Genomic DNA, 27,225 nt, shown 5'->3' on the forward strand with positions numbered 1-27,225 from the left:
CAGCTGTCCCTCTCCCTCTCCCCATGCTGTCGCTATCCACAGCTGTCCCTCTCCCTCTCCCCATGCTGTCCCTATCCACAGCTGTCCCTCTCCCCGGCTGTCCCTCTCCCCATGCTGTCCCTCTCCCCTGCTGTCCCTATCCCATGCTGTCCCTCTACCCTGCTGTCCCTCTCCCCATGCTGTCCCTATCCACAGCTGTCCCACTCCCTCTCCCCCTGCTGTCCCTATCCACATCTGTCCCTCTCCCCTGCTGTCCCTCTCCCCCTGCTGTCCCTCTCCCGCTCCCCTGCTGTCCCTCTCCCCATGCTGTCCCTATCCACAGCTGTCCCTCTCCCTCTCCCCATGCTGTCCCTATCCACAGCTGTCCCTCTCCCTCTCCCCATGCTGTCCCTATCCACAGCTGTCCCTCTCCCCATGCTGTCCCTATCCACAGCTGTCCCTCTCCGTCTCCCCATGCTGTCCCTATCCACAGCTGTCCCTCTCCCTCTCCCCATGCTGTCCCTATCCACAGCTGTCCCTCTCCCCATGCTGTCCCTATCCACAGCTGTCCCTCTCCGTCTCCCCATGCTGTCCCTATCCACAGCTGTCTCTCTCTCTCTCCGCTGCTGTTAAATCTAATTTATTTGTCACATGCGCCTAATACAACAGATGTAGACCTTACAGTGATATGCTTACTTACAAGCCCTCAACCAACAATGCAGTTCAAGAAATAGAGTTATAGGGGTATATACAGGGAGTACCGGTACTGAGTCAGTGTGCTGGTGAGGGTAGTCGAGGTAGTTTGTACATCTAGATAGGGGTAAAGTGACTATGCATCGATAAGAAACAGCGAATAGCAGCAGTGTAAAAACTCTGACTCCCGAGTGGCGCAGCGGTCTAAAGTAGAGGTTGACCGATTAATCGGAATGGCCAATTAATTAGGGCCATTTTCAAGTTTTCATAACAATTGGAAAACGTTATTGTTGGACACCGATTTTCAATGACGGCCTAGGAACGGTGGGTTCTGCTGTTCAGGGGAAGAGAACAAAACGTTTATTCTTTCAGTGAAATACGGAACCGTTCGGTATTTTATTTAACGGGTGGCATCCCTAAGTCTAATACGGAACCGTTCGGTATTTTATCTAACGGGTGGCATCCAAAAGTCTAATACGGAACCGTTCGGTATTTTATCTAACGGGTGGCATCCCTAAGTCTAATACGGAACCGTTCGGTATTTTATCTAACGGGTGGCATCCAAAAGTCTAATACGGAACCGTTCGGTATTTTATCTAACGGGTGGCATCCCTAAGTCTAATACGGAACCGTTCGGTATTTTATCTAACGGGTGGCATCCAAAAGTCAAAATATTCTTCTTACATTGCACAACCTTCAATGTTATGTCATAATTACGTAAAATTCAGGCAAATTAGTTCGCAATGAGCCAGGCGGCCCAAACTGTTGCATATACCCTGACTCTGCGTGCAATGAACGCAAGAGAAGTGACACAATTTCACCTGGTTAATATTGCCTGCTAACCTGGATTTCTTTTAGCTAAATATGCAGGTTTAAAAATATATACTTCTGTGTACTGATTTTAAGAAAGGCATTTATGTTTATGGTTAGGTACACATTGGCGCAATGATATGCACCGCATCGATTATATGCAACGCAGGACACGCTAGATAAACTAGTAATATCATCAACCATGTGTAGTTAACTAGTGATTATGATTGATTGTTTTTTATAAGATAAGTTTAATGCTAGCTAGCAACTTACCTTGGCTTCTTACTGCATTCGCGTAACATGCAGTCTCCTCGTGGAGTGAAATGTAATCAGGTGGTTAGAGCGTTGGACTAGTTAACAGTAAGGTTGCAAGATTGAATCCCCGAGCTGACAAGGTAAAACTCTGTCGTTCTGCCCCTGAACAAGGCAGTTAACCCACCGTTCCTAGGCCGTCATTGAAAATAAGAACGTGTTCTTAACTGACTTGCCTCGTTAAATAAAGTTGTAAAAAAAACACAAAAAAACATCGGTGTCCAAAAATACCGATTTCCAATTGTTATGAAAACTTGAAATCGGCCCTAATTAATCGGCCATTCAGATTTAATCGGTCGACCTCTAAACAGTACATCATATAACATTATTACACCACTACATATCTACAATACAACATGTATAAAATCACCATTCAACAATATTACAATGTACAGTACCAGTCAGAAGTTTGAACACACCTAGGGATTTTCTTTCTTTATTTTAGAATGCCAAGAGTGTCATGGCAAAGGGTGGCTAATTTGAACAATCTCAAATCTATAATATAATTGGATTTGTTTACAACTTGTTTGGTTACTACATGATTCCATATGTGTTATTTCATAGCGTACCTTGTGTACGTGAGTGGAGAGTGCGTGCTAGCGCTTGTGTGCGTATGCGTGTGTCTGTACCGTCGTGTGTCTCTTCAAAGTCCCCGCTCTTCCATAAGGTGTATTTATTTATTTATTTTTCTACATCTGATTTGACTGTTTGCATCAGTTGCCTGATGTAGAATAGACTTCCATGTAGTCATGGTTCTATGTAGAACTGTGCGCCTCCCATAGTCTGTTCTGGACTTGGGACTGTGAAGAGACCTCTGGTGGCATGTCTTGTGGGGTATACATGGGTGTCTGAGCTGTGTGTTAGTAGTTTAAACAGACCTCTGGTGGCATGTCTTGTGGGGTATACATGGGTGTCTGAGCTGTGTGTTAGTAGTTTAAACAGACCTCTGGTGGCATGTCTTGTGGGGTATACATGGGTGTCTGATCTGTGTGCTAGTTGTTTAAACAGACCTCTGGTGGCATGTCTTGTGGGGTATGTATGGGTGTCTGAGCTGTGTGCTAGTTGTTTAAACAGACCTCTGGTGGCATGTCTTGTGGGGTATGCATGGGTGTCTGAGCTGTGTGCTAGTTGTTTAAACAGACCTCTGGTGGCATGTCTTGTGGGGTATGCATGGGTGTCCGAGCTGTGGGCCAGTAGTTCAAACAGACAGATCGGTGCATTCAACATGTCACTACCTCTCATAAACACAAGCAGGGAGGAAGTCAATCTCTCGGAGTTGTTGACTTGTTGACTGCTTTTCCTTCACTCCGCGTTCCAATGTACATGTGATATTTCCCTTAAAAAAATGTTAAACAATTGCTTTATCATTATTGGGTGTTGTTTGTAAATTGATGAGGGGGAAAAACCCCCAATTTAATCCATTTTAGAATAAGGCTGTAACATAACAAAATCCAGAAAAAGTCAAGGGGTCTGAAGTGAATACTTTCCCAATGTACTGTAGTCAAACATACTGCTATTGGCTAAAGGTACACAAAGCATACTGCTATTGGCTAAAGGTACACAAAGCATACTGCTATTGGCTAAAGGCACACAAAGCATACTGCTATTGGCTAAAGGCACACAAAGCATACTGCTATTGGCTAAAGGCACACAAAGCATACTGCTATTGGCTAAATGTACACAAAGCATACTGCTATTGGCTAAAGGCACACAACGCATACTGCTATTGGCTAAAGGTACACAAAGCATACTGCTATTGGCTAAAGGCACACAAAGCATACTGCTATTGGCTAAAGGCACACAAAGCATACTGCTATTGGCTAAAGGTACACAAAGCATACTGCTATTGGCTAAAGGCACACAAAGCATACTGCTATTGGCTAAAGGTACACAAAGCATACTGCTATTGGCTAAAGGCACACAAAGCATACTGCTATTGGCTAAAGGCACACAAAGCATACTGCTATTGGCTAAAGGCACACAAAGCATACTGCTATTGGCTAAAGGTACACAAAGCATACTGCTATTGGCTAAAGGTACACAAAGCATACTGCTATTGGCTAAAGGCACACAAAGCATACTGCTATTGGCTAAAGGCACACAAAGCATACTGCTATTGGCTAAAGGCACACAAAACATACTGCTATTGGCTAACAGACACACAAAACATACTGCTATTGGCTACCAGACACATGGTTATGGGCGATTCCACAGTAACAGGGTGATGCTGAGGCTCGCTTTTTCACCTTAAAATGTATCTTAATCAAAAACCATTGATTGCAAAGTTGAACAAACCATACACCCATATGCAGAAGTCTACTTTAAACAATTACCACTAAACATGTTACTGAAACACATTTAGGATCAGTCCAGTATATCTCAGTAACACAATTACAGTCAAATCTTCTTCAACTTTGAATTCACATTCAAAGATGTCACCAGAAAAGAATGGGGTGACAGCTATGACATGACACATTGAGTTAGAGAACATTTAGTTTGGTTATTGAACTACAGTAAGTGAAGTGGATCAACACAACATAATGACGGTAACAGAATGACATCATGGATCCTTGATCTGTACTAGACAGAAATTAACCATTTATGAACATCATTCTCTTCATGGTGATGTATCCTGAATAGGTTCATAAAGGTAGAGACATTTAATATGCACTTTTGAATGTCTGAGTACTATTCTACACACTGGCTATTATTCTAATGAGCTCCGCCCCCAAACAAGACCACATTTGATTGGTCCAGACCGGACCAAATCTATAACAATCTATAACAATCATAGATGTCTATATTTCACAAGTTTGGACATTACAGCACATCACAGTATAATATTACAGTTCTGAGCTCTACTGAACTGCACTCTACTGTACTCTACTCTTTCAATGAGACAGACTGTCCAGGTGAAAGCTGTCACTTGTTAAATCCACTTCAATCAGTGTAGATGAAGGGAAGGAGACAGGTTAAAGAAGGATTTTATAAGCCTTGAGACATTTAACCTTTATTTAACTAGGCAAGTCAGTTAAGAACAAATTCTTATTTACAATGACAGCCTAGGAACAGTGGGTTAACTGCCTTGTTCAGGGGCAGAACGACAGAGTTTTTACCTTGTCAGCTCGTGGATTCGATCCAGCAACTTTCCGGTTACTGGCCCAACCACAAGGCTACCTGCCGCCCCAGACGTGGATAGTGTATGTGTGCCATTCAGATTGAAGTTCCTTTGAACGGGGTATGGTGCCAGGCGAACCAGTTTGACTATGTCAAGAACTGTAACGCTGCTGGGTTACATTTTCCTGTGTGTATTAAGAATGGTCCACCACCCAAAGGACATCCAGCCAACTTGACACAACTGTGGAAAGAACTGGGGTCAACATGGACCAGCATCCCTGTGGAACGCTTTCCTCACCTTGTAGAGTCCATGTCCTGACGAATTGAGGCTGTTCTGAGGGCAAAGGGGGGGGGGGGGGGTTGCAACTCAATAGTAGGAAGGTGTTCCTAATGTTTTGTACACTTAGTGTATAGTGTTGGTTTTAGTTGGCAGTGGTCTTTACGTCAACATTAATGTGTTTTGATGTATTTCTGATACGTTTTAAGACTTTTTCTGGTAGATGTTTTTCAATATCCCTTTTCCATTTGTTTATCTAGAAATCAAAGCCTTTAATTATTTCTCATTTTTAGGATGGAAAATTCTAGGTTCTTAGCTTTCATTTCACACCAAATAAAACTTCACATATTGGTACTCATGGGTCCTTTTACATGCAAATGACCTTATTTAACAAAGCAGACTGTATTGGCACATGGTTATTCATACTGCAGGCCAGGGAGAGTTCTGATGGGGGTCAGGTTATTGGTTATTATTGGAATCCAACAGGAAAATCTGCAGAGTTGGTGCAATAATACGGAGGAGACATGTAGTCTGAGTTTCAGCTGTATCCATGTAGTCTGTGTTTCAGTTGTATCCATGTAGTCTGTGTTTCAGCTGTATCCATGTAGTCTGTTTCAGCTGTATCCATGTGGTCTGTGTTTCAGCTGTGTCCATGTAGTCTGTGTTTCAGTTGTGTCCATGTAGGCTGTGTTTCAGCCGTGTCCATGTAGTCTGTGTTTCAGCTGTATCCATGTAGGCTGTATTTCAGCTGTATCCATGTAGTCTGTGTTTCAGTTGTATCCATGTAGTCTGTTTCAGTTGTATCCATGTAGTCTGTGTTTCAGTTGTGTCCATGTGGTCTGTGTTTCAGCGGTGTCCATGTAGTCTGTGTTTCAGTTGTATCAGTTGTATCCATGTAGTCTGTGTTTCAGCTGTGTCCATGTAGTCTGTGTGTCAGTTGTATCCATGTAGTCTGTTTCAGTTGTATCCATGTAGTCTGTTTCAGCTGTATCCATGTAGTCTGAGTTTCAGCTGTATCCATGTAGTGTGTTTCAGCTGTGTCCATGTAGTCTGCCATGTAGTCTGTGTTTCAGTTGTATCCATGTAGTCTGTGTTTCAGTTGTATCCATGTAGTCTGTTTCAGCTGTATCCATGTAGGCTGTGTTTCAGCTGTGTCCATGTGGTCTGTGTTTCAGCTGTGTTCATGTAGTCTGTGTTTCAGTTGTATCCATGTAGTCTGTGTTTCAGCTGTATCCATGTAGTCTGTGTTTCAGCTGTATCCATGTAGTCTGTGTTTCAGCTGTGTCCATGTGGTCTGTGTTTCAGCTGTATCCATGTAGTCTGTGTTTCAGCTGTATCCATGTAGTCTGTGTTTCAGTTGTGTCCATGTGGTCTGTGTTTCAGCTGTATCCATGTAGTCTGTGTTTCAGCTGTATCCATGTAGTCTGTGTTTCAGCTGTATCAGTTGTATCCATGTAGGCTGTGTTTCAGCCGTGTCCATGTAGTCTGTGTTTCAGTTGTATCCATGTAGTCTGTGTTTCAGCTGTGTCCATGTAGTCTGTGTTTCAGCTGTATCCATGTAGTCTGTGTTTCAGCTGTATCCATGTAGTCTGTGTTTCAGCTGTATCCATGTAGTCTGTGCTTCAGTTGTGTCCATGTGGTCTGTGTTTCAGCTGTATCCATGTAGTCTGTGTTTCAGCTGTATCCATGTAGTCTGTGTTTCAGCTGTATCAGTTGTATCCACGTAGGCTGTGTTTCAGCCGTGTCCATGTAGTCTGTGTTTCAGTTGTATCCATGTAGTCTGTGTTTCAGCTGTATCAATGTAGTCTGTGTTTCAGCTGTATCCATGTAGTCTGTGTTTCAGCTGTGTCCATGTAGTCTGTGTTTCAGCTGTATCCATGTAGGCTGTATTTCAGCTGTATCCATGTAGTCTGTGTTTCAGTTGTATCCATGTAGTCTGTGTTTCAGTTGTGTCCATGTGGTCTGTGTTTCAGCTGTATCCATGTAGTCTGTGTTTCAGCTGTGTCCATGTGGTCTGTGTTTCAGCTGTATCCATATAGTCTGTGTTTCAGCTGTGTCCATGTAGTCTGTGTTTCTCTCTGTTTCAGCCGTGTTAATTGTTCCAGCTAGGGTTGGGCAATATTACGATTATCGGATATCGATAAGTTATTCAAAAAAGTTATTTTAGAATAACCTAAAAACATGAGAGCCAGGCCTGATGTTATAATAAGAGAGGTAGAAGAAACAATAGCAAGATATGATTATTGATTACTCAAATTATTATTGATTTATTACTACCACTGCACTGCTGTTCAGTGATTATTGATTACCATTAGTATTTGATCTATTTCTCATGCTACTGGTCACTGCATTTGGAAAGTATTCAGACTCCTTCACTTTTTCCTCATACAGTTTCCCCCCCCTCATAAATCTACACACAATACCCCATAATGACAAAGCAAAAACAGGTTTTCAGAAATTTGTGCAAATATATATATATATTCTTGGGTATGATGCTACAAGCTTGGCACACCTGTATTTGGGGAGTTTCTCCCATTCTTCTCTGCAGATCCTCTCAAGCTCTGTCAGGTTGGATGGGGAGCGTCGCTGCACAGCTATTTTCAGGTCTCTCCAGAGATGTTCGATCGGGTTCAAGTCTGGGCTCTGGCAGGGCCACTCAAGGACATTCAGAGACTTGTCTCGAAGCCACTTCTGCAATGTCTCGGCTGTGTGCTTAGGGTCGTTGTCCTGTTGGAAGGTGAACCTTCACTCCAGTCTGAGGTCCTTAGTGCTCTGGAGCAGGTTTTCATCAAGGATCTCTCTGTACTTTCATCCGTTCATCTTTGCCTCGATCCTGACTAGTCTCCCAGTCACTGCCGCTGAAAAACATCCCCACAGCATGATGCTGCAACACCATGCTTTACCGTAGGGATGGTGCCAGGTTTCCTCCAGACGTAATGCCTGGCATTCAGGCCAAAGAGTTCAATCTTGGTTTCATCAGACCAGAGAATCTTGTTTCTCATGGTCTGAGAGTCTTTGGGTGTCTTTTAGCAAACTTCAAGCAGGCTGTTATGTGCCTTTTACTGAGGAGTAGATTCCATTTGGCCACTACCTCCACAGAGGAACGGTTTTTGCTCTGACATGCACTGTCAACTGTGGAACCTTATATAGACAGGTGTGTGCCTTTCCAAATCATGGCCAATCAATTGAATTTACCACAGGTGGACTCCAATCAAGTTGTAGAAACATCTCAATGTTGATCAATGGAAACAGGAGGCATCAGAGCTCAATTTCAAGTCTCATAGCAAAGGGTCTGAACACTTATGGAAATAAGGTAGTTCTATTTTTTTTATTATTAGTACATTTGCTAACCTTTCTAAAAACCTGTTTTCACTTCGTCATTATGGGGTGTTGTGTGTAGATTGATGAGGAAACAAATAAATGTTATTTATTTAATCCATTTTAGAATAAGGCTGTAAAGTAATAAAATGTGGAAAAAGTAAAGGGGTCTGAATACTTTCCGAATATACTGTATATTCTATCATTAGTATATTAACATTGTGTTTATATACAGTGCCTTGCGGAAGTATTCGGCCCCCTTGAACCTTGCGACCTTTTGCCACATTTCAGGCTTCAAACATAAAGATATAAAACTGTATTTTTTTGTGAAGAATCAACAACAAGTGGGACACAATCATGAAGTGGAACGACATTTATTGGATATTTCAAACTTTTTTAACAAATCAAAAACTGAAAAATTGGGCGTGCAAAATTATTCAGCCCCTTTACTTTCAGTGCAGCAAACTCTCTCCAGAAGTTCAGTGAGGATCTCTGAATGATCCAATGTTGACCTAAATGACTAATGATGATAAATACAATCCACCTGTGTGTAATCAAGTCTCCGTATAAATGCACCTGCACTGTGATAGTCTCAGAGGTCCGTTAAAAGCGCAGAGAGCATCATGAAGAACAAGGAACACACCAGGCAGGTCCGAGATACTGTTGTGAAGAAGTTTAAAGCCGGATTTGGATACAAAAAGATTTCCCAAGCTTTAAACATCCCAAGGAGCACTGTGCAAGCGATAATATTGAAATGGAAGGAGTATCAGACCACTGCAAATCTACCAAGACCTGGCCGTCCCTCTAAACTTTCAGCTCATACAAGGAGAAGACTGATCAGAGATGCAGCCAAGAGGCCCATGATCACTCTGGATGAACTGCAGAGATCTACAGCTGAGGTGGGAGACTCTGTCCATAGGACAACAATCAGTCGTATATTGCACAAATCTGGCCTTTATGGAAGAGTGGCAAGAAGAAAGCCATTTCTTAAAGATATCCATAAAAAGTGTCGGTTAAAGTTTGCCACAAGCCACCTGGGAGACACACCAAACATGTGGAAGAAGGTGCTCTGGTCAGATGAATCCAAAATTGAACTTTTTGGCAACAATGCAAAACGTTATGTTTGGCGTAAAAGCAACACAGCTCAACACACCATCCCCACTGTCAAACATGGTGGTGGCAGCATCATGGTTTGGGCCTGCTTTTCTTCAGCAGGGACAGGGAAGATGGTTAAAATTGATGGGAAGATGGATGGAGCCAAATACAGGACCATTCTGGAAGAAAACCTGATGGAGTCTGCAAAAGACCTGAGACTGGGACGGAGATTTGTCTTCCAACAAGACAATGATCCAAAACATAAAGCAAAATCTACAATGGAATGGTTCAAAAATAAACATATCCAGGTGTTAGAATGGCCAAGTCAAAGTCCAGACCTGAATCCAATCGAGAATCTGTGGAAAGAACTGAAAACTGCTGTTCACAAATGCTCTCCATCCAACCTCACTGAGCTCGAGCTGTTTTGCAAGGAGGAATGGGAAAAAATGTCAGTCTCTCGATGTGCAAAACTGATAGAGACATACCCCAAGCGACTTACAGCTGTAATCGCAGCAAAAGGTGGCGCTACAAAGTATTAACTTAAGGGGGCTGAATAATTTTGCATGCCCAATTTTTCAGTTTTTGATTTGTTAAAAAAGTTTGAAATATCCAATAAATGTCGTTCCACTTCATGATTGTGTCCCACTTGTTGTTGATTCTTCACTAAAAAAATACAGTTTTATATCTTTATGTTTGAAGCCACAAATGTGGCAAAAGGTCGCAAAGTTCAAGGGGGCCGAATACTTTCGCAAGGCACTGTATTCCTGCTACCAGTCACTTTTCAGCCCTGTTTACATGACACTCTTGTGCACACACACACACACACACACACACACACACACACACACACACACACACACACACACACACACACACACACACACACACACACACACACACACACACACACACACACACACACACACACACACACACTCACCACCAAGCACACCACATATGCTGCTGCCATACTTTATTATTTATCCTGCTACCAGTCACTTTCTCCTACTCCCTCCCTACATGTACAAATATTCCAGTATCCCTGCACATTGTACATTTACCCTGTATATAGCTTCCTGTTTCATTTCTTATTTCTACTGTTTTTCAACATTATTTTCATATTAGTTATACTTTTTAATATTGAATACTGCACTAAAGCATTTTACTGTGCTGTTGGGTAGGACTTGAAATTAAAGCATTTTACTGTGCTGTTGGGTAGGGCTTGAAATTATAGTATTTTACTGTGCTGTTGGGTAGGGCTTGAAATTAAAGCATTTTACTGTGCTGTTGGGTAGGACTTGAAATTAAAGCATTTTACTGTGCTGTTGGGTAGGACTTGAAATTAAAGCATTTTACTGTGCTGTTGGGTAGGACTTGAAATTAAAGCATTTTACTGTGCATGTGAAAAAATTAAAACTTCACTAGAAACATTGAACTGAACATTACAGTTGAGCAAAGCTTCGTCTGGTATAGAAATGATGCATGTGTAACGGAATTCTTTGTCCTCCTGATGAGGAGTATGAAATGTCGGACCAATGTGCAGCGTGGTATGTGTTCATGATGTTTATTGACTGAACACTGAAAATACAAAAAATACAAAATAACAGTCCTGAAAGGTGCAGAAAACACCTGACACACCTACTCATTCCAGGGTTTTTCTTTAGTTTCACTATTTTCTACATTGTTGAATAATAGCGAAGACATCAAAACTAGGAAATAACACATATGAAATCATGTAGTAACCAAAAAAGTGACACAAATGTGATATTCTTCAAAGTAGCCACCGTTTGCCTTGATGACAGCTTTGCACACTCTTGGCATTCTCTCAACCAGCTTCATGAGGTAGTCACCTGGAATGCATTTCAATGAAAAGGTGTGTCTTGTTAAAAGTACATTTGTGGAATTTCTTTCTTTCTTAATGCGTTTGAGCCAATCAGTTGTGTTGTGACAAGTTAGTGTTGGTATACAGATGATTTGGTAATAGACCAATTCCATATTGTGGCAAGAACAGCTCAAATAAGCAAAGAGAAATGACAGCCCATCATTACTTTAAGACTTGAAGGTCAGTCAAAATTGAAATTTCAAGGACTTGAAAGTTTTTTCAAGTGCCGTCACAAAAACCATCAAACGCTATGGTGAAATTGGCTCTCATGAGGACCACCACAGGAAAGGAAGACCCAGAGTTACCTCTGCTGCAGAGGATGAAGAATTACCAGCCTCAGAAATTGCAGCCCAAATAAACGCTTCACAGAGTTCAAGTAACAGACCCATCTCAACATCAACTGTTAAGAGGAGACTGCGTGAATCAGGTCTTCATGGTCGATAAGCTGAGGCTGGTAACTTCATAGACTGTTCTCTCTGCTACCGCACGGCAAGCAGTACCGGAGCGCCAAGTCTAGGACCAAAAGGCCTAGAGGGGGGTAGAAGACAACTTCTACCCCCAAGCCATAAGACTGCTAAACAATTAATCAAATGGCCACCGGACTATTTACATTGCCCCCCCCCCCCTCTTTGTTTTTACTCTGTGGCTACACGCTGTTTATTATATTTATCTACTTTACAAATAACTTTGACTAACCTATACCCCTGCACATTGACTCGGGACTGGTACCCTCTGTATATAGTCTCATTACTAACCGTTACCCCCGCACATTGACTCTGGACTGGTACCCCCTGTATATAGTCTCATTACTAACCGTTACCCCCGCACATTGACTCGGGACTGGTACCCCCTGTATATAGTCTCATTACTAACCGTTACCCCCGCACATTGACTCGGGACTGGTACCCCCTGTATATAGTCTCATTACTAACCTATACCCCAGCACATTGACTCGGGACTGGTACCCCCTGTATATAGTCTCATTACTAACCGTTACCCCCGCACATTGACTCGGGACCGGTACCCCCTGTATATAGTCTCATTACTAACCTATACCCCCGCACATTGACTCGGGACTGATACCCCCTGTATATAGTCTCATGACTAACCTGTACCCCCGCACATTGACTCGGGAACGGTACCCCTGTATATAGCCCTATTACTAACTGGTACACCCTGCACATAGTCTCATTACTAACCTGTACCCCCACATTGACTCTGTACCCCCTGTATATAGCCTCAATACTAACCGGTACCCCCTGTATATAGCCTCATTACTAACCGGGACCCCTTGTATTTAGCTTCATTACTAACCAGTACCCTTGCACATTGACTCGGGACCGGTACCCCCTGTATATAGTCTCATTACTAACCTGTACCCCCGCAAATTGACTCGGGACCGGTACCCCCTGTATATAGTCTCATGACTAACTGGTACCCCCTGTATATAGCCTTATGACTAACCTGTACCCCCTGTATATAGCCTCATTACTAATCTGTACCCCCGCACATTGACTCGGGACCGGTACCCCCTGCATACAGTCTCATTACTAACCGGTACCCCTGCACATTGACTCGGGAACGGTACCCCTGAATATAGCCTCATTACTGACAGGTACCCCCTGTATATAGCCTCATTACTAACCGGTACCCCCTGCATATAGTCTCATTACTAACCGTTACCCCCGCACATTGACTCTGTACCAGTACCCCCTGCATATAGTCTCATTACTAACCGGTACCCAGCACATTGACTCTGTACAGGTACCCCCTGCATATAGTCTCATTACTAACCGGAACCCCCTTCATATAGTCTCATTACTAACCGGTGCCCCCGCACATTGTCTCGGGACCGGTACCCTCTGTATATAGTCTCATTACGAACCAGTACCCCCTGAATATAGTCTCATTACTAACTGATACCCCCGCACATTGACTCCGTACCAGTACCCCCTGCATATAGTCTCATTACTAACCAGTACCCCCTGAATATAGTCTCATTACTAACCGATACCCCCTGCATATAGTCTCATTACTACCCAGTACCCCCTGCATATAGTCTCATTACTAACCTGTACCCCCGCACATTGACACTTAACCAGCATGGCTACCACATCATTCTGCAGCGATACGCCATCCCATCTGGTCTCCGCTTAGTGGGACTATAATTTGTTTTTCAACAGGACAGTGACCCAACACAACTCTAGACTGTGTAAGGGCTATTTGACCAAGAAGGAGAGTGATGGAGTCTGCATCAAATGGCCTGGCCTCCACAATCACCTGACCTCAACCCAATTGAGTTGATTTGGGATGAGTTGGACCGCAGACTGAAGGAAAAGCAGCCAACAATTGCTCAGCATATGTGGAATGTCCCTCAAAACTGTTGGAAAAGCATTCCAGGTGAAGCTGGTTGAGAGAATGCCAAGAGTGAGCAAAGCTGTCATCAAGGCAACGGGTGTCTACTTTGAAGAATCTCAAATATAACATATATTTTTGATTTGTTTAACACTTTTTTTTTTTACTACATGATTCCATATGTGTTATTTCATAGTGTTGAAGTCTTCATTATTATTCTACAATGTAGAATATGAGTAGGTGAATGAATAGGTATCCACACTTTTGACTGGCACTGTATATCACTCCCTTCTGTTCCAGCTGTGTTAATGTATCTCTCTCTGCTGTTCCAGCTGTGTTAATGTATATCTCTGCTGTTCCAGCTGTGTTGGTGTATATCTCTCTGCTGTTCCAGCTGTGTTAATGTATATCTCTGCTGTTCCTGCTGTGTTGGTGTATATCACTCCCTTCTGTTCCAGCTGTGTTAATGTATATCTCTGCTCTTCCAGCTGTGTTGGTGTATATCTCTCTGCTGTTCCTGCTGTGTTGGTGTATATCTCTCTGCTGTTCCTGCTGTGTTAATGTATATCTCTCTGCTGTTCCAGCTGTGTTGGTGTATATCTCTCTGCTGTTCCAGCTGTGTTAATGTATATCTCTGCTGTTCCTGCTGTGTTGGTGTATATCACTCCCTTCTGTTCCAGCTGTGTTAATGTATATCTCTGCTCTTCCAGCTGTGTTGGTGTATATCTCTCTGCTGTTCCTGCTGTGTTGGTGTATATCTCTCTGCTGTTCCTGCTGTGTTGGTGTATATCTCTCTGCTGTTCCAGCTGTGTTGGTGTATATCTCTCTGCTGTTCCAGCTGTGTTAATGTACATCTCTCTGCTGTTCCAGCTGTGTTGGTGTATATCTCTCTGCTGTTCCAGCTGTGTTAATGTACATCTCTCTGCTGTTCCAGCTGTGTTGGTGTATATCTCTCTGCTGTTCCAGCTGTGTTGGTGTATATCTCTCTGCTGTTCCAGCTGTGTTAATGTACATCTCTCTGCTGTTCCAGCTGTGTTGGTGTATATCTCTCTGCTGTTCCAGCTGTGTTAATGTATATCTCTCTGCTGTTCCAGCTGTGTTAATGTATATCTCTCTGCTGTTCCAGCTGTGTTAATGTACATCTCTCTGCTGTTCCAGCTGTGTTGGTGTATATCTCTCTGCTGTTCCAGCTGTGTTGGTGTATATCTCTCTGCTGTTCCAGCTGTGTTAATGTACATCTCTCTGCTGTTCCAGCTGTGTTGGTGTATATCTCTCTGCTGTTCCAGCTGTGTTAATGTACATCTCTCTGCTGTTCCAGCTGTGTTGGTGTATATCTCTCTGCTGTTCCAGCTGTGTTGGTGTATATCTCTCTGCTGTTCCAGCTGTGTTAATGTACATCTCTCTGCTGTTCCAGCTGTGTTGGTGTATATCTCTCTGCTGTTCCAGCTGTGTTAATGTATATCTCTCTGCTGTTCCAGCTGTGTTAATGTATATCTCTCTGCTGTTCCAGCTGTGTTGGTGTACATCTCTCTGCTGTTCCAGCTGTGTTGGTGTATATCTCTCTGCTGTTCCAGCTGTGTTAATGTATATCTCTCTGCTGTTCCAGCTGTGTTGGTGTATATCTCTCTGCTGTTCCAGCTGTGTTGGTGTATATCTCTCTACTGTGCCTAGCTGTGTTGGTGTACATCTCTCTGCTGTTCCAGCTGTGTTGGTGTACATCTCTCTGCTGTTCCAGATGTGTTGGTGTATATCTCTCTGCTGTTCCAGCTGTGTTAATGTATATCTCTCTGCTGTTCCAGCTGTGTTAATGTATATCTCTCTGCTGTTCCAGCTGTGTTGGTGTACATCTCTCTGCTGTTCCAGCTGTGTTAATGTATATCTCTGCTGTTCCTGCTGTGTTGGTGTATATCACTCCCTTCTGTTCCAGCTGTGTTAATGTATATCTCTGCTCTTCCAGCTGTGTTGGTGTATATCTCTCTGCTGTTCCAGCTGTGTTGGTGTACATCTCTCTGCTGTTCCAGCTGTGTTGGTGTATATCTCTCTGCTGTTCCAGCTGTGTTGGTGTATATCTCTCTGCTGTTCCAGCTGTGTTAATGTATATCTCTCTGCTGTTCCAGCTGTGTTGGTGTATATCTCTCTGCTGTTCCAGCTGTGTTAATGTATATCTCTCTGCTGTTCCAGCTGTGTTGGTGTGGATGAAGATGAGGCTCCAGACATTGACATCTACCACTGTCCCAACTGTGAGAAAACAGACGGAAAATCCACCAGTAAGTCTGTCTGTCTGACGTACCTACTGCAGTCTTCTACATGCAGTCCTGTACCTGCTGTCCTGTACATGCAGTCTTGTACCTGCTGTCCTGTACATGCAGTCCTGTACCTGCTGTCCTGTACATGCAGTCCTGTACCTGCTGTCCTGTACCTGCTGTCCTGTACCTGCTGTCCTGTACATGCAGTCCTGTGCATGCAGTCCTGTACCTGCTGTCCTGTACCTGCTGTCCTGTACACGCAGTCTTGTACCTGCAGTCTTGTACATGCAGTCCTGTACCTGCTGTCCTGTACATGCAGTCTTGTACCTGCTGTCCTGTACATGCAGTCCTGTACCTGCTGTCCTGTACATGCAGTCCTGTACCTGCTGTCCTGTACCTGCTGTCCTGTACATGCAGTCTTGTACCTGCTGTCCTGTACATGCAGTCTTGTACCTGCTGTCCTGTACCTGCAGTCCTGTACATGCAGTCCTGTACCTACTGTCCTGTACCTGCTGTCCTGTACCTGCTGTCCTGTACATGCAGTCCTGTACATGCAGTCCTGTACCTGCTGTCCTGTACCTGCTGTCCTGTACACGCAGTCTTGTACCTGCTGTCCTGTACATGCAGTCCTGTACCTGCAGTCCTGTACCTGCTGTCCTGTACATGCAGTCTTGTACATGCAGTCTTGTACCTGCTGTCCTGTACATGCAGTCCTGTACATGCAGTTGTTTACGTGCAGTCCCACAGGCTGACACTGCACAGGGCTTTATTCATTAGTGTAAACCATAGCATTCTGCTCCGTTTTCTTCTGTTTGGTGTCTAGTGAATAGGACTGCACTGCTATAAGCATGTATGATGTCTTAATCTTGTTCTTGTCTTTGTGTGTTTAGTGAAAAACAAGAAAAGGAATAAACACGACACGGGACAGAGTGGAGACATCCGAGCTGTTCAGAACGGCAGTCAGGTGTTCATCAAGGAGCTACGCAGTCGCACCTTCCCCAGGTTAACAACAACTCAAATCAAATCAATTTTATTCGTCACATGCTTTGTAAAAAGGTGTAGAGTAACAGTGGAAGGTCCTTTTCCAACAATGCAAAGTTAAAGATATATATTTTATACTATATACGGGGAGTATCAGGTAATAACATGGTTATATACGGGGAGTATCAGGTAATAACATGGTTATATACGGGGAGTATCAGGTTATAACATGGTTATATACAGGGAGTATCAGGTAATAACATGGTTATATACAGGGAGGTAATAACATGGCTATATACAGGAAGTACCAGGTAATAACATGGTTATATACGGGGAGTATCAGGTAATAACATGGTTATATACAGGAAGTATCAGGTAATAACATGGTTATATACAGGGAGTATCAGGTAATAACATGGTTATATACAGGGAGTATCAGGTAATAACATGGTTATATACAGGGAGTATCAGGTAATAACATGGTTATATACAGGAAGTATCAGGTAATAACATGGTTATATACAGGGAGTATCAGGTAATAACATGGTTATATACAGGAAGTATCAGGTAATAACATGGTTATATACAGGAAGTATCAGGTAATAACATGGTTATATACAGGGAGGTAATAACATGGTTATATACAGGGAGTATCAGGTAATAACATGGTTATATACAGGGAGTATCAGGTAATAACATGGTTATATACAGGGAGTATCAGGTAATAACATGGTTATATACAGGGAGTATCAGATAATAACATGGTTATATACAGGGAGTATCAGGTAATAACATGGTTATATACAGGGAGTACCAGGTAATAACATGGTTATATACAGGGAGTCCACCTGTGGTAAATTCAATTGATTGGACATGATTTGGAAAGGCACACATCTGTCTATATAAGGTCCCACAGTTGACAGTGTATGACAGTGTATGTCAGACCACTGTACCACCAGTACTACTGTACCACCAGTACCGCCAGTACCACTGTACCACCAGTACTACTGTACCACCAGTACCACCAGTACCACTGTACCACCAGTACCACTGTACCACACAGCAGCATAGCTCACCTAAGGCAGAGACTGATATTGGGTATGTTGGTGGTGAGGTAGAACCCCATGTTTATGTTTGGGTATGGCTCCGTTTTGGTGGTGAGGTAGAACCCCATCTTTATGGTTGGGTATGGCTCAGTGTTGGTGGTGAGGTAGAACCCCATCTTTATGGTTGGGTATGTCTCAATGTTGGTGGTGAGGTAGAACCCCATCTTTATGGTTGGATATGTCTCAATGTTGGTGGTGAGGTAGAACCCCATCTTTATGGTTGGGTATGGCTCAGTGTTGGTAGTGAGTTAGAACCCCATCTTTATGGTTGGGTATGTCTCAATGTTGGTGGTGAGGTAGAACCCCATCTTTATGGTTGGGTATGGCTCAGTGTTGGTAGTGAGGTAGAACCCCATCTTTATGGATGGGTCTGGTGTGGTATACAGTTAATTACCAAGCCATTGGATGGGTCTGCTCTAGTATACAGTTAATTGCCAAGCCATTGGATGGGTCTGGTGTGGTATACAGTTCATTACCAAGCCATTGGATGGGTCTGGTGTGGTATACAGTTCATTACCAAGCCATTGGATGGGTCTACTCTAGTATACAGTTCATTACCAAAGCCATTGGATGGGTCTGCTCTAGTATACAGTTCATTACCAAGCCATTGGATGGGTCTTGTGTGGTATACAGTTCATTACCAAGCCATTGGATGGGTCTGGTGTGGTATACAGTTCATTACCAAGCAATTGGATGGGTCTGCTCTAGTATACAGTTCATTACAAAGCCATTGGATGGGTCTGGTGTGGTATACAGTTCATTACCAAGCCATTGGATGGGTCTGCTCTAGTATACAGTTCATTGCCAAGCCATTGGATGGGTCTGGTGTGGTATACAGTTATTTACCAAGCCATTGGATGGGTCTGCTCTAGTATACAGTTCATTACCAAGCCATTGGATGGGTCTGGTGTGGTATACAGTTCATTACCAAGCCATTGGATGGGTCTGGTGTCGTATACAGTTCATTACCAAGCCATTGGATGGGTCTGATGTGGTATACACTTCATTACCAAGCCATTGGATGGGTCTGGTGTGGTATACAGTTCATTGCCAAGCCATTGGATGGGTCTGCTCTAGTATACAGTTCATTACCAAGCCATTGGATGGGTCTGCTCTAGTATACAGTTCATTGCCAAGCCATTGGATGGGTCTGGTGTGGTATACAGTTATTTACCAAGCCATTGGATGGGTCTGGTGTGGTATACAGTTCATTACCAAGCCATTGGATGGGCCTGGTGTGGTATACAGTTAATTACCAAGCCATTGAATGGTTCTGGTGTGGTATACAGTTCATTACCAAGCCATTGGATGGGTCTGGTGTGGTATACAGTTCATTACCAAGCCATTGGATGGGTCTGCTCTAGTATACAGTTCATTACCAAGCCATTGGATGGGTCTGGTGTGGTATACAGTTCATTACCAAGCCATTGGATGGGTCTGGTGTGGTATACAGTTCATTACCAAGCCATTGGATGGGTCTGGTGTGGTATACAGTTCATTACCAAGCCATTGGATGGGTCTGGTGTGGTATACAGTTCATTACCAAGCCATTGGATGGGTCTGGTGTGGTATACAGTTCATTACCAAGCCATTGGATGGGTCTGGTGTGGTATACAGTTAATTACCAAGCCATTGGATGGGTCTGGTGTGGTATACAGTTCATTACCAAGCCATTGGATGGGTCTGGTGTGGTATACAGTTAATTACCAAGCCATTGGATGGGTCTGGTGTGGTATACAGTTCATTACCAAGCCATTGGATGGGTCTGGTGTGGTATACAGTTAATTACCAAGCCATTGGATGGGTCTACTCTAGTATACAGTTCATTGCCAAGCCATTGGATGGGTCTGGTGTGGTATACAGTTCATTACCAAGCCATTGGATGGGTCTGCTCTAGTATACAGTTCATTGCAAAGCCATTGGATGGGTCTGGTGTGGTATACAGGTAATTACCAAGCCATTGGATGGGTCTGGTGTGGTATACAGTTAATTACCAAGCCATTGGATGGGTCTGGTGTGGTATACAGTTCATTACCAAGCCATTGGATGGGTCTGGTGTGGTATACACTTCATTACCAAGCCATTGGATGGGTCTGTTGTGGTATACAGTTCATTACCAAGCCATTGGATGGGTCTGGTGTTGTATACAGTTCATTACCAAGCCATTGGATGGGTCTGGTGTGGTATACAGTTCATTACCAAGCAATTGGATGGGTCTGCTCTAGTTTACAGTTCATTACCAAGCCATTGGATGGGTCTGGTGTGGTATACAGTTCATTACCAAGCCATTGGATGGGTCTGGTGTGGTATACAGTTCATTACCAAGCCATTGGATGGGTCTGCTCTAGTATACAGTTAATTGCCAAGCCATTGGATGGGTCTGGTGTGGTATACAGTTATTTACCAAGCCATTGGATGGGTCTGCTCTAGTATACAGTTCATTGCCAAGCCATTGGATGGGTCTGGTGTGGTATACAGTTATTTACCAAGCCATTGGATGGGTCTGCTCTAGTATACAGTTCATTACCAAGCCATTGGATGGGTCTGGTGTGGTATACAGTTATTTACCAAGCCATTGGATGGGTCTGGTGTGGTATACAGTTAATTACCAAGCCATTGGATGGGTCTGGTGTGGTATACAGTTCATTACCAAGCCATTGGATGGGTCTGCTGTGGTATACAGTTCATTGCCAAGCCATTGGATGGGTCTGCTCTAGTATACAGTTCATTACCAAGCCATTGGATGGGTCTGCTCTAGTATACAGTTCATTGCCAAGCCATTGGATGGGTCTGGTGTGGTATACAGTTCATTGCCAAGCCATTGGATGGGTCTGGTGTGGTATACAGTTATTTACCAAGCCATTGGATGGGTCTGGTGTGGTATACAGTTCATTACCAAGCCATTGGATGGGTCTGGTGTGGTATACAGTTAATTACCAAGCCATTTGATGGGTCTGGTGTGGTATACAGTTCATTACCAAGCCATTGGATGGGTCTGGTGTGGTATACAGTTCATTACCAAGCCATTGGATGGGTCTGGTGTGGTATACAGTTCATTACCAAGCCATTGGATGGGTCTGGTGTGGTATACCGTTAATTACCAAGCCATTGAATGGGTCTGGTGTGGTATACAGTTCATTACCAGGCCATTTGATGGGTCTGGTGTGGTATACAGTTCATTACCAAGCCATTGGATGGGTCTGCTCTAGTATACAGTTCATTGCCAAGCCATTGGATGGGTCTGGTGTGGTATACAGGTAATTACCAAGCCATTGGATGGGTCTGGTGTGGTATACAGTTCATTACCAAGCCATTGGATGGGTCTGGTGTCGTATACAGTTCATTACCAAGCCATTGGATGGGTCTGGTGTGGTATACACTTCATTACCAAGCCATTGGATGGGTCTGTTGTGGTATACAGTTCATTACCAAACCATTGGATGGGTCTGGTGTTGTATACAGTTCATTACCAAGCCATTGGATGGGTCTGGTGTGGTATACAGTTCATTACCAAGCAATTGTATGGGTCTGCTCTAGTATACAGTTCATTACCAAGCCATTGGATGGGTCTGGTGTGGTATACTGTCCATTACCAAGCCATTGGATGGGTCTGGTGTGGTATACAGTTCATTACCAAGCCATTGGATGTTTCTGGTGTGGTATACAGTTAATTGCCAAGCCATTGGATGGGTCTGCTCTAGTATACAGTTCATTGCCAAGCCATTGGATGGGTCTGGTGTGGTATACAGTTCATTACCAAGCCATTGGATGGGTCTGCTCTAGAATACTGTTCATTGCCAAGCCATTGGATGGGTCTGGTGTGGTATACATTTAATTACCAAGCCATTGGATGGGTCTGCTCTAGTATACAGTTCATTGCCAAGCCATTGGATGGGTCTGGTGTGGTATACAGTTCATTACCAAGCCATTGGATGGGTCTGGTGTGGTATACAGTTCATTACCAAGCCATTGGATGGGTCTGCTCTAGTATACAGTTCAATGCCAAGCCATTGGATGGGTCTGCTCTAGTATACAGTTCATTACCAAGCCATTGGATGGGTCTGGTGAGGTATACAGTTCATTACCAGGCCATTTGATGGGTCTGGTGTGGTATACAGTTCATTACCAAGCCATTGGATGGGTCTGCTCTAGTATACAGTTCATTGCCAAGCCATTGGATGGGTCTGGTGTGGTATACAGTTATTTACCAAGCCATTGGATGGGTCTGGTGTGGTATACAGTTCATTACCAAGCCATTGGATGGGTCTGGTGTGGTATACAGTTCATTACCAAGCCATTGGATGGGTCTGGTGTGGTATACAGTTAATTACCAAGCCATTTGATGGGTCTAGTGTGGTATACAGTTCATTACCAAGCCATTGGATGAGTCTGCTCTAGTATACAGTTCATTACCAAGCCATTGGATGGGTCTGGTGTGGTATACAGTTCATTACCAAGCCATTGGATGGGTCTGGTGTGGTATACAGTTCATTACCAAGCCATTGGATGGGTCTGGTGTGGTATACAGTTCATTACCAAGCCATTGGATGGGTCTGGTGTGGTATACAGTTCATTACCAAGCCATTGGATGGGTCTGGTGTCGTATACAGTTCATTACCAAGCCATTGGATGGGTCTGGTGTGGTATACACTTCATTACCAAGCCATTGGATGGGTCTGTTGTGGTATACAGTTCATTACCAAACCATTGGATGGGTCTGGTGTTGTATACAGTTCATTACCAAGCCATTGGATGGGTCTGGTGTGGTATACAGTTCATTACCAAGCAATTGTATGGGTCTGCTCTAGTATACAGTTCATTACCAAGCCATTGGATGGGTCTGGTGTGGTGTCCATTACCAAGCCATTGGATGGGTCTGGTGTGGTATACAGTTCATTACCAAGCCATTGGATGGTGTCTGGTATACAGTTAATTGCCAAGCCATTGGATGGGTCTGCTCTAGTATACAGTTCATTGCCAAGCCATTGGATGGGTCTGGTGTGGTATACAGTTCATTACCAAGCCATTGGATGGGTCTGCTCTAGAATACTGTTCATTGCCAAGCCATTGGATGGGTCTGGTGTGGTATACATTTAATTACCAAGCCATTGGATGGGTCTGCTCTAGTATACAGTTCATTGCCAAGCCATTGGATGGGTCTGGTGTGGTATACAGTTCATTACCAAGCCATTGGATGGGTCTGGTGTGGTATACAGTTCATTACCAAGCCATTGGATGGGGCTCTGCTCATTGGAGTATACAGTTCATTGCCAAGCCATTGGAATGTTCATTACCAAGCCATTGGATGGGTCTGTATACAGTTCAATGCCAAGCCATTGGATGGGTCTGCTCTAGTATACAGTTCATTACCAAGCCATTGGATGGGTCTGGTGAGGTATACAGTTTATTGCCATTTGGATGGGTCTGGTGTGGTATACAGTTCATTACCAAGCCATTGGATGGGTCTGGTGTGGTATACAGTTCATTACCAAGCCATTGGATGGGTCTGGTGTGGTATACAGTTCATTGCCAAGCCATTGGATGGGTCTGGTGTGGTATACAGTTAGTTCATTCATTACCAAGCCATTGGATGGGTCTGGTGTGGTATACAGTTAATTACCAAGCCATTGAATGGTGGGTCTGGTGTGGTATACAGTTCATTACATTGGATGGGTCTGGTGTGGTATACAGTTAATTACTAAGCCATTTGATGGGTCTGGTGTGGTATACAGTTCATTACCAAGCCATTGGATGGGTCTGCTCTAGTATACAGTTCATTGCCCAGCCATTGGATGGGTCTGGTGTGGTATACAGGTAATTACCCAGCCATTGGATGGGTCTGGTGTGGTATACAGTTCATTACCAAGCCATTGGATGGGTCTGGTGTATGGGTCTGGTGTGGTATACAGTATACAGTTCATTACCAAGCCATTGGATGGGTCTGGTGTGGTATACATGGGTCTGGTGTGGTATACACTTCATTACCAAGCCATTGAATGGGTCTGTTGTGGTATACAGTTCATTACCAAGCCATTGGATGGGTCTGCTCTAGTATACAGTTCATTGCCAAGCCATTGGTATTGGTATACAGTTCATTACCAAGCCATTGGATGGGTCTGGTGTTGTATACAGTTCATTACCAAGCCATTGGATGGGTCTGGTGTGGTATACAGTTATTTACCAAGCCATTGGATGGGTCTGCTCTAGTATACAGTTCATTACCAAGCCATTGGATGGGTCTGGTGTGGTATACAGTTATTTACCAAGCCATTGGATGGGTCTGGTGTGGTATACAGTTAATTACCAAGCCATTGGATGGGTCTGGTGTGGTATACAGTTAATTACCAAGCCATTGGATGGGTCTGGTGTGGTATACAGTTCATTGCCAAGCCATTGGATGGGTCTGCTCTAGTATACAGTTCATTACCAAGCCATTGGATGGGTCTGCTCTAGTATACAGTTCATTGCCAAGCCATTGGATGGGTCTGGTGTGGTATACAGTTCATTACCAAGCCATTGGATGGGTCTGGTGTGGTATACAGTTAATTACCAAGCCATTGAATGGGTCTGGTGTGGTATACAGTTCATTACCAAGCCATTTGATGGGTCTGGTGTGGTATACAGTTCATTACCAAGCCATTGGATGAGTCTGCTCTAGTATACAGCTCATTACCAAGCCATTGGATGGGTCTGGTGTGGTATACAGTTCATTACCAAGCCATTGGATGGGTCTGGTGTGGTATACAGTTCATTACCAAGCTATTGGATGGGTCTGGTGTGGTATACAGTTCATTACCAAGCCATTGGATGGGTCTGGTGTGGTATACAGTTCATTACCAAGCCATTGGATGGGTCTGGTGTGGTATACAGTTCATTACCAAGCCATTGGATGGGTCTGGTGTGGTATACAGTTCATTACCAAGCCATTGGATGGGTCTGGTGTGGTATACAGTTAATTACCAAGCCATTGGATGGGTCTGCTCTAGTATACAGTTCATTGCCAAGCCATTGGATGGGTCTGGTGTGGTATACAGTTCATTACCAAGCCATTGGATGGGTCTGCTCTAGTATACAGTTCATTGCCAAGCCATTGGATGGGTCTGGTGTGGTATACAGTTCATTACCAAGCCATTGGATGGGTCTGGTGTGGTATACAGTTAATTACCAAGCCATTGGATGGGTCTGCTCTAGTATACATTTCATTGCCAAGCCATTGGATGGGTCTGGTGTGGTATACAGTTCATTACCAAGCCATTGAATGGGTCTGGTGTTGTATAGCCAGTTACATTACCAAGCCATTGGATGGGTCTGGTGTGGTATACAGTTAATTACCAAGCCATTGGATGGGTCTGCTCTGGTATACAGTTCATTGCCAAGCCATTGGATGGGTCTGGTGTGGTATACAGTTCATTACCAAGCCATTGGATTACCAAGCCATTGAATGGGTCTGGTGTGGTATACAGTTCATTACCAAGCCATTGGATGGGTCTGCTCTAGTATACAGTTCATTGCCAAGTCATTGGATGGGTCTGCTCTAGTATACAGTTCATTACCAAGCCATTGGATGGGTCTGGTGTGGTATACAGTTTATTACCAAGCCATTGGATGGGTCTGGTGTGGTATACAGTTCATTACCAAGCCATTGGATGGGTCTGGTGTGGTATACAGTTAATTACCAAGCCATTGGATGGGTCTGGTGTGGTATACAGTTCATTACCAAGCCATTGGATGGGTCTGGTGTGGTATACAGTTCATTACCAAGCCATTGGATGGGTCTGGTGTGGTATACAGTTCATTACCAAGCCATTGGATGGGTCTGGTGTCTGGTGTATACAGTTCATTACCAAGCCATTGGATGGGTCTGGTGTGGTATACAGTTCATTACCAAGCCATTGGATGGGTCTGGTGTGGTATACAGTTCATTACCAAGCCATTGGATGGGTCTGGTGTGGTATACAGTTCATTACCAAGCCATTGGATGGGTCTGGTGTGGGTATACAGTTCATTACCAAGCCATTGGATCATTACCAAGCCATTGGATGGGTCTACTCTAGTATACAGTTCATTACCAATCCATTGGATGGGTCTGCTCTAGTATACAGTTCATTGCCAAGCCATTGGATGGGTCTGGTGTGGTATACAGTTCATTACCAAGCCATTGGATGGGTCTGGTGTGGTATACAGTTAATTACCAAGCCATTGGATGGGTCTGCTCTAGTATACATTTCATTGCCAAGCCATTGGATGGGTCTGGTGTGGTATACAGTTCATTACCAAGCCATTGAATGGGTCTGGTGTTGTATACAGTTCATTACCAAGCCATTGGATGGGTCTGGTGTGGTATACAGTTAATTACCAAGCCATTGGATGGGTCTGCTCTAGTATACAGTTAATTGCCAAGCCTTTGGATGGGTCTGGTGTGGTATACAGTTCATTACCAAGCCATTGAATGGGTCTGGTGTGGTATACAGTTCATTACCAAGCCATTGGATGGGTCTGCTCTAGTATACAGTTCATTGCCAAGTCATTGGATGGGTCTGCTCTAGTATACAGTTCATTACCAAGCCATTGGATGGGTCTGGTGTGGTATACAGTTTATTACCAAGCCATTGGATGGGTCTGGTGTGGTATACAGTTCATTACCAAGCCATTGGATGGGTCTGGTGTGGTATACAGTTAATTACCAAGCCATTGGATGGGTCTGGTGTGGTATACAGTTCATTACCAAGCCATTGGATGGGTCTGGTGTGGTATACAGTTCATTATCAAGCCATTGGATGGGTCTGGTGTGGTATACAGTTCATTACCAAGCCATTGGATGGGTCTGGTGTCGTATACAGTTCATTACCAAGCCATTGGATGGGTCTGGTGTGTGGTATACAGTTCATTACCAAGCCATTGGATGGGTCTGGTGTGGTATACAGTTCATTACCAAGCCATTGGATGGGTCTGGTGTGGTATACAGTTCATTACCAAGCCATTGGATGGGTCTGGTGTGGTATACAGATCATTACCAAGCCATTGGATGGGTCTACTCTAGTATACAGTTCATTA

At 43.8% G+C, this 27,225-nt stretch overlaps 1 protein-coding gene across 3 annotated transcripts in view; it reads left to right on the forward strand.

Annotated features, from left to right (window-relative positions):
- The window catches only part of LOC139371475 (lysine-specific demethylase phf2-like), a 107,884-nt gene that overhangs the window by 8,068 nt on the left and 72,591 nt on the right, over positions 1–27,225 (forward strand). For all 3 annotated transcript variants that reach the window (XM_071111921.1, XM_071111919.1, XM_071111920.1), the window contains exons 2-3: positions 16,020–16,105; positions 16,975–17,086. In XM_071111921.1, the coding sequence (XP_070968022.1) occupies positions 16,020–16,105; positions 16,975–17,086 (198 nt within the window). The remainder of the gene's footprint in view (positions 1–16,019; positions 16,106–16,974; positions 17,087–27,225) is intronic.

The sequence above is a fragment of the Oncorhynchus clarkii genome, chromosome 17 (genome assembly GCF_045791955.1).
Source record: "Oncorhynchus clarkii lewisi isolate Uvic-CL-2024 chromosome 17, UVic_Ocla_1.0, whole genome shotgun sequence".
In the NCBI taxonomy this organism is placed as follows: Eukaryota; Metazoa; Chordata; class Actinopteri; order Salmoniformes; family Salmonidae; genus Oncorhynchus; species Oncorhynchus clarkii.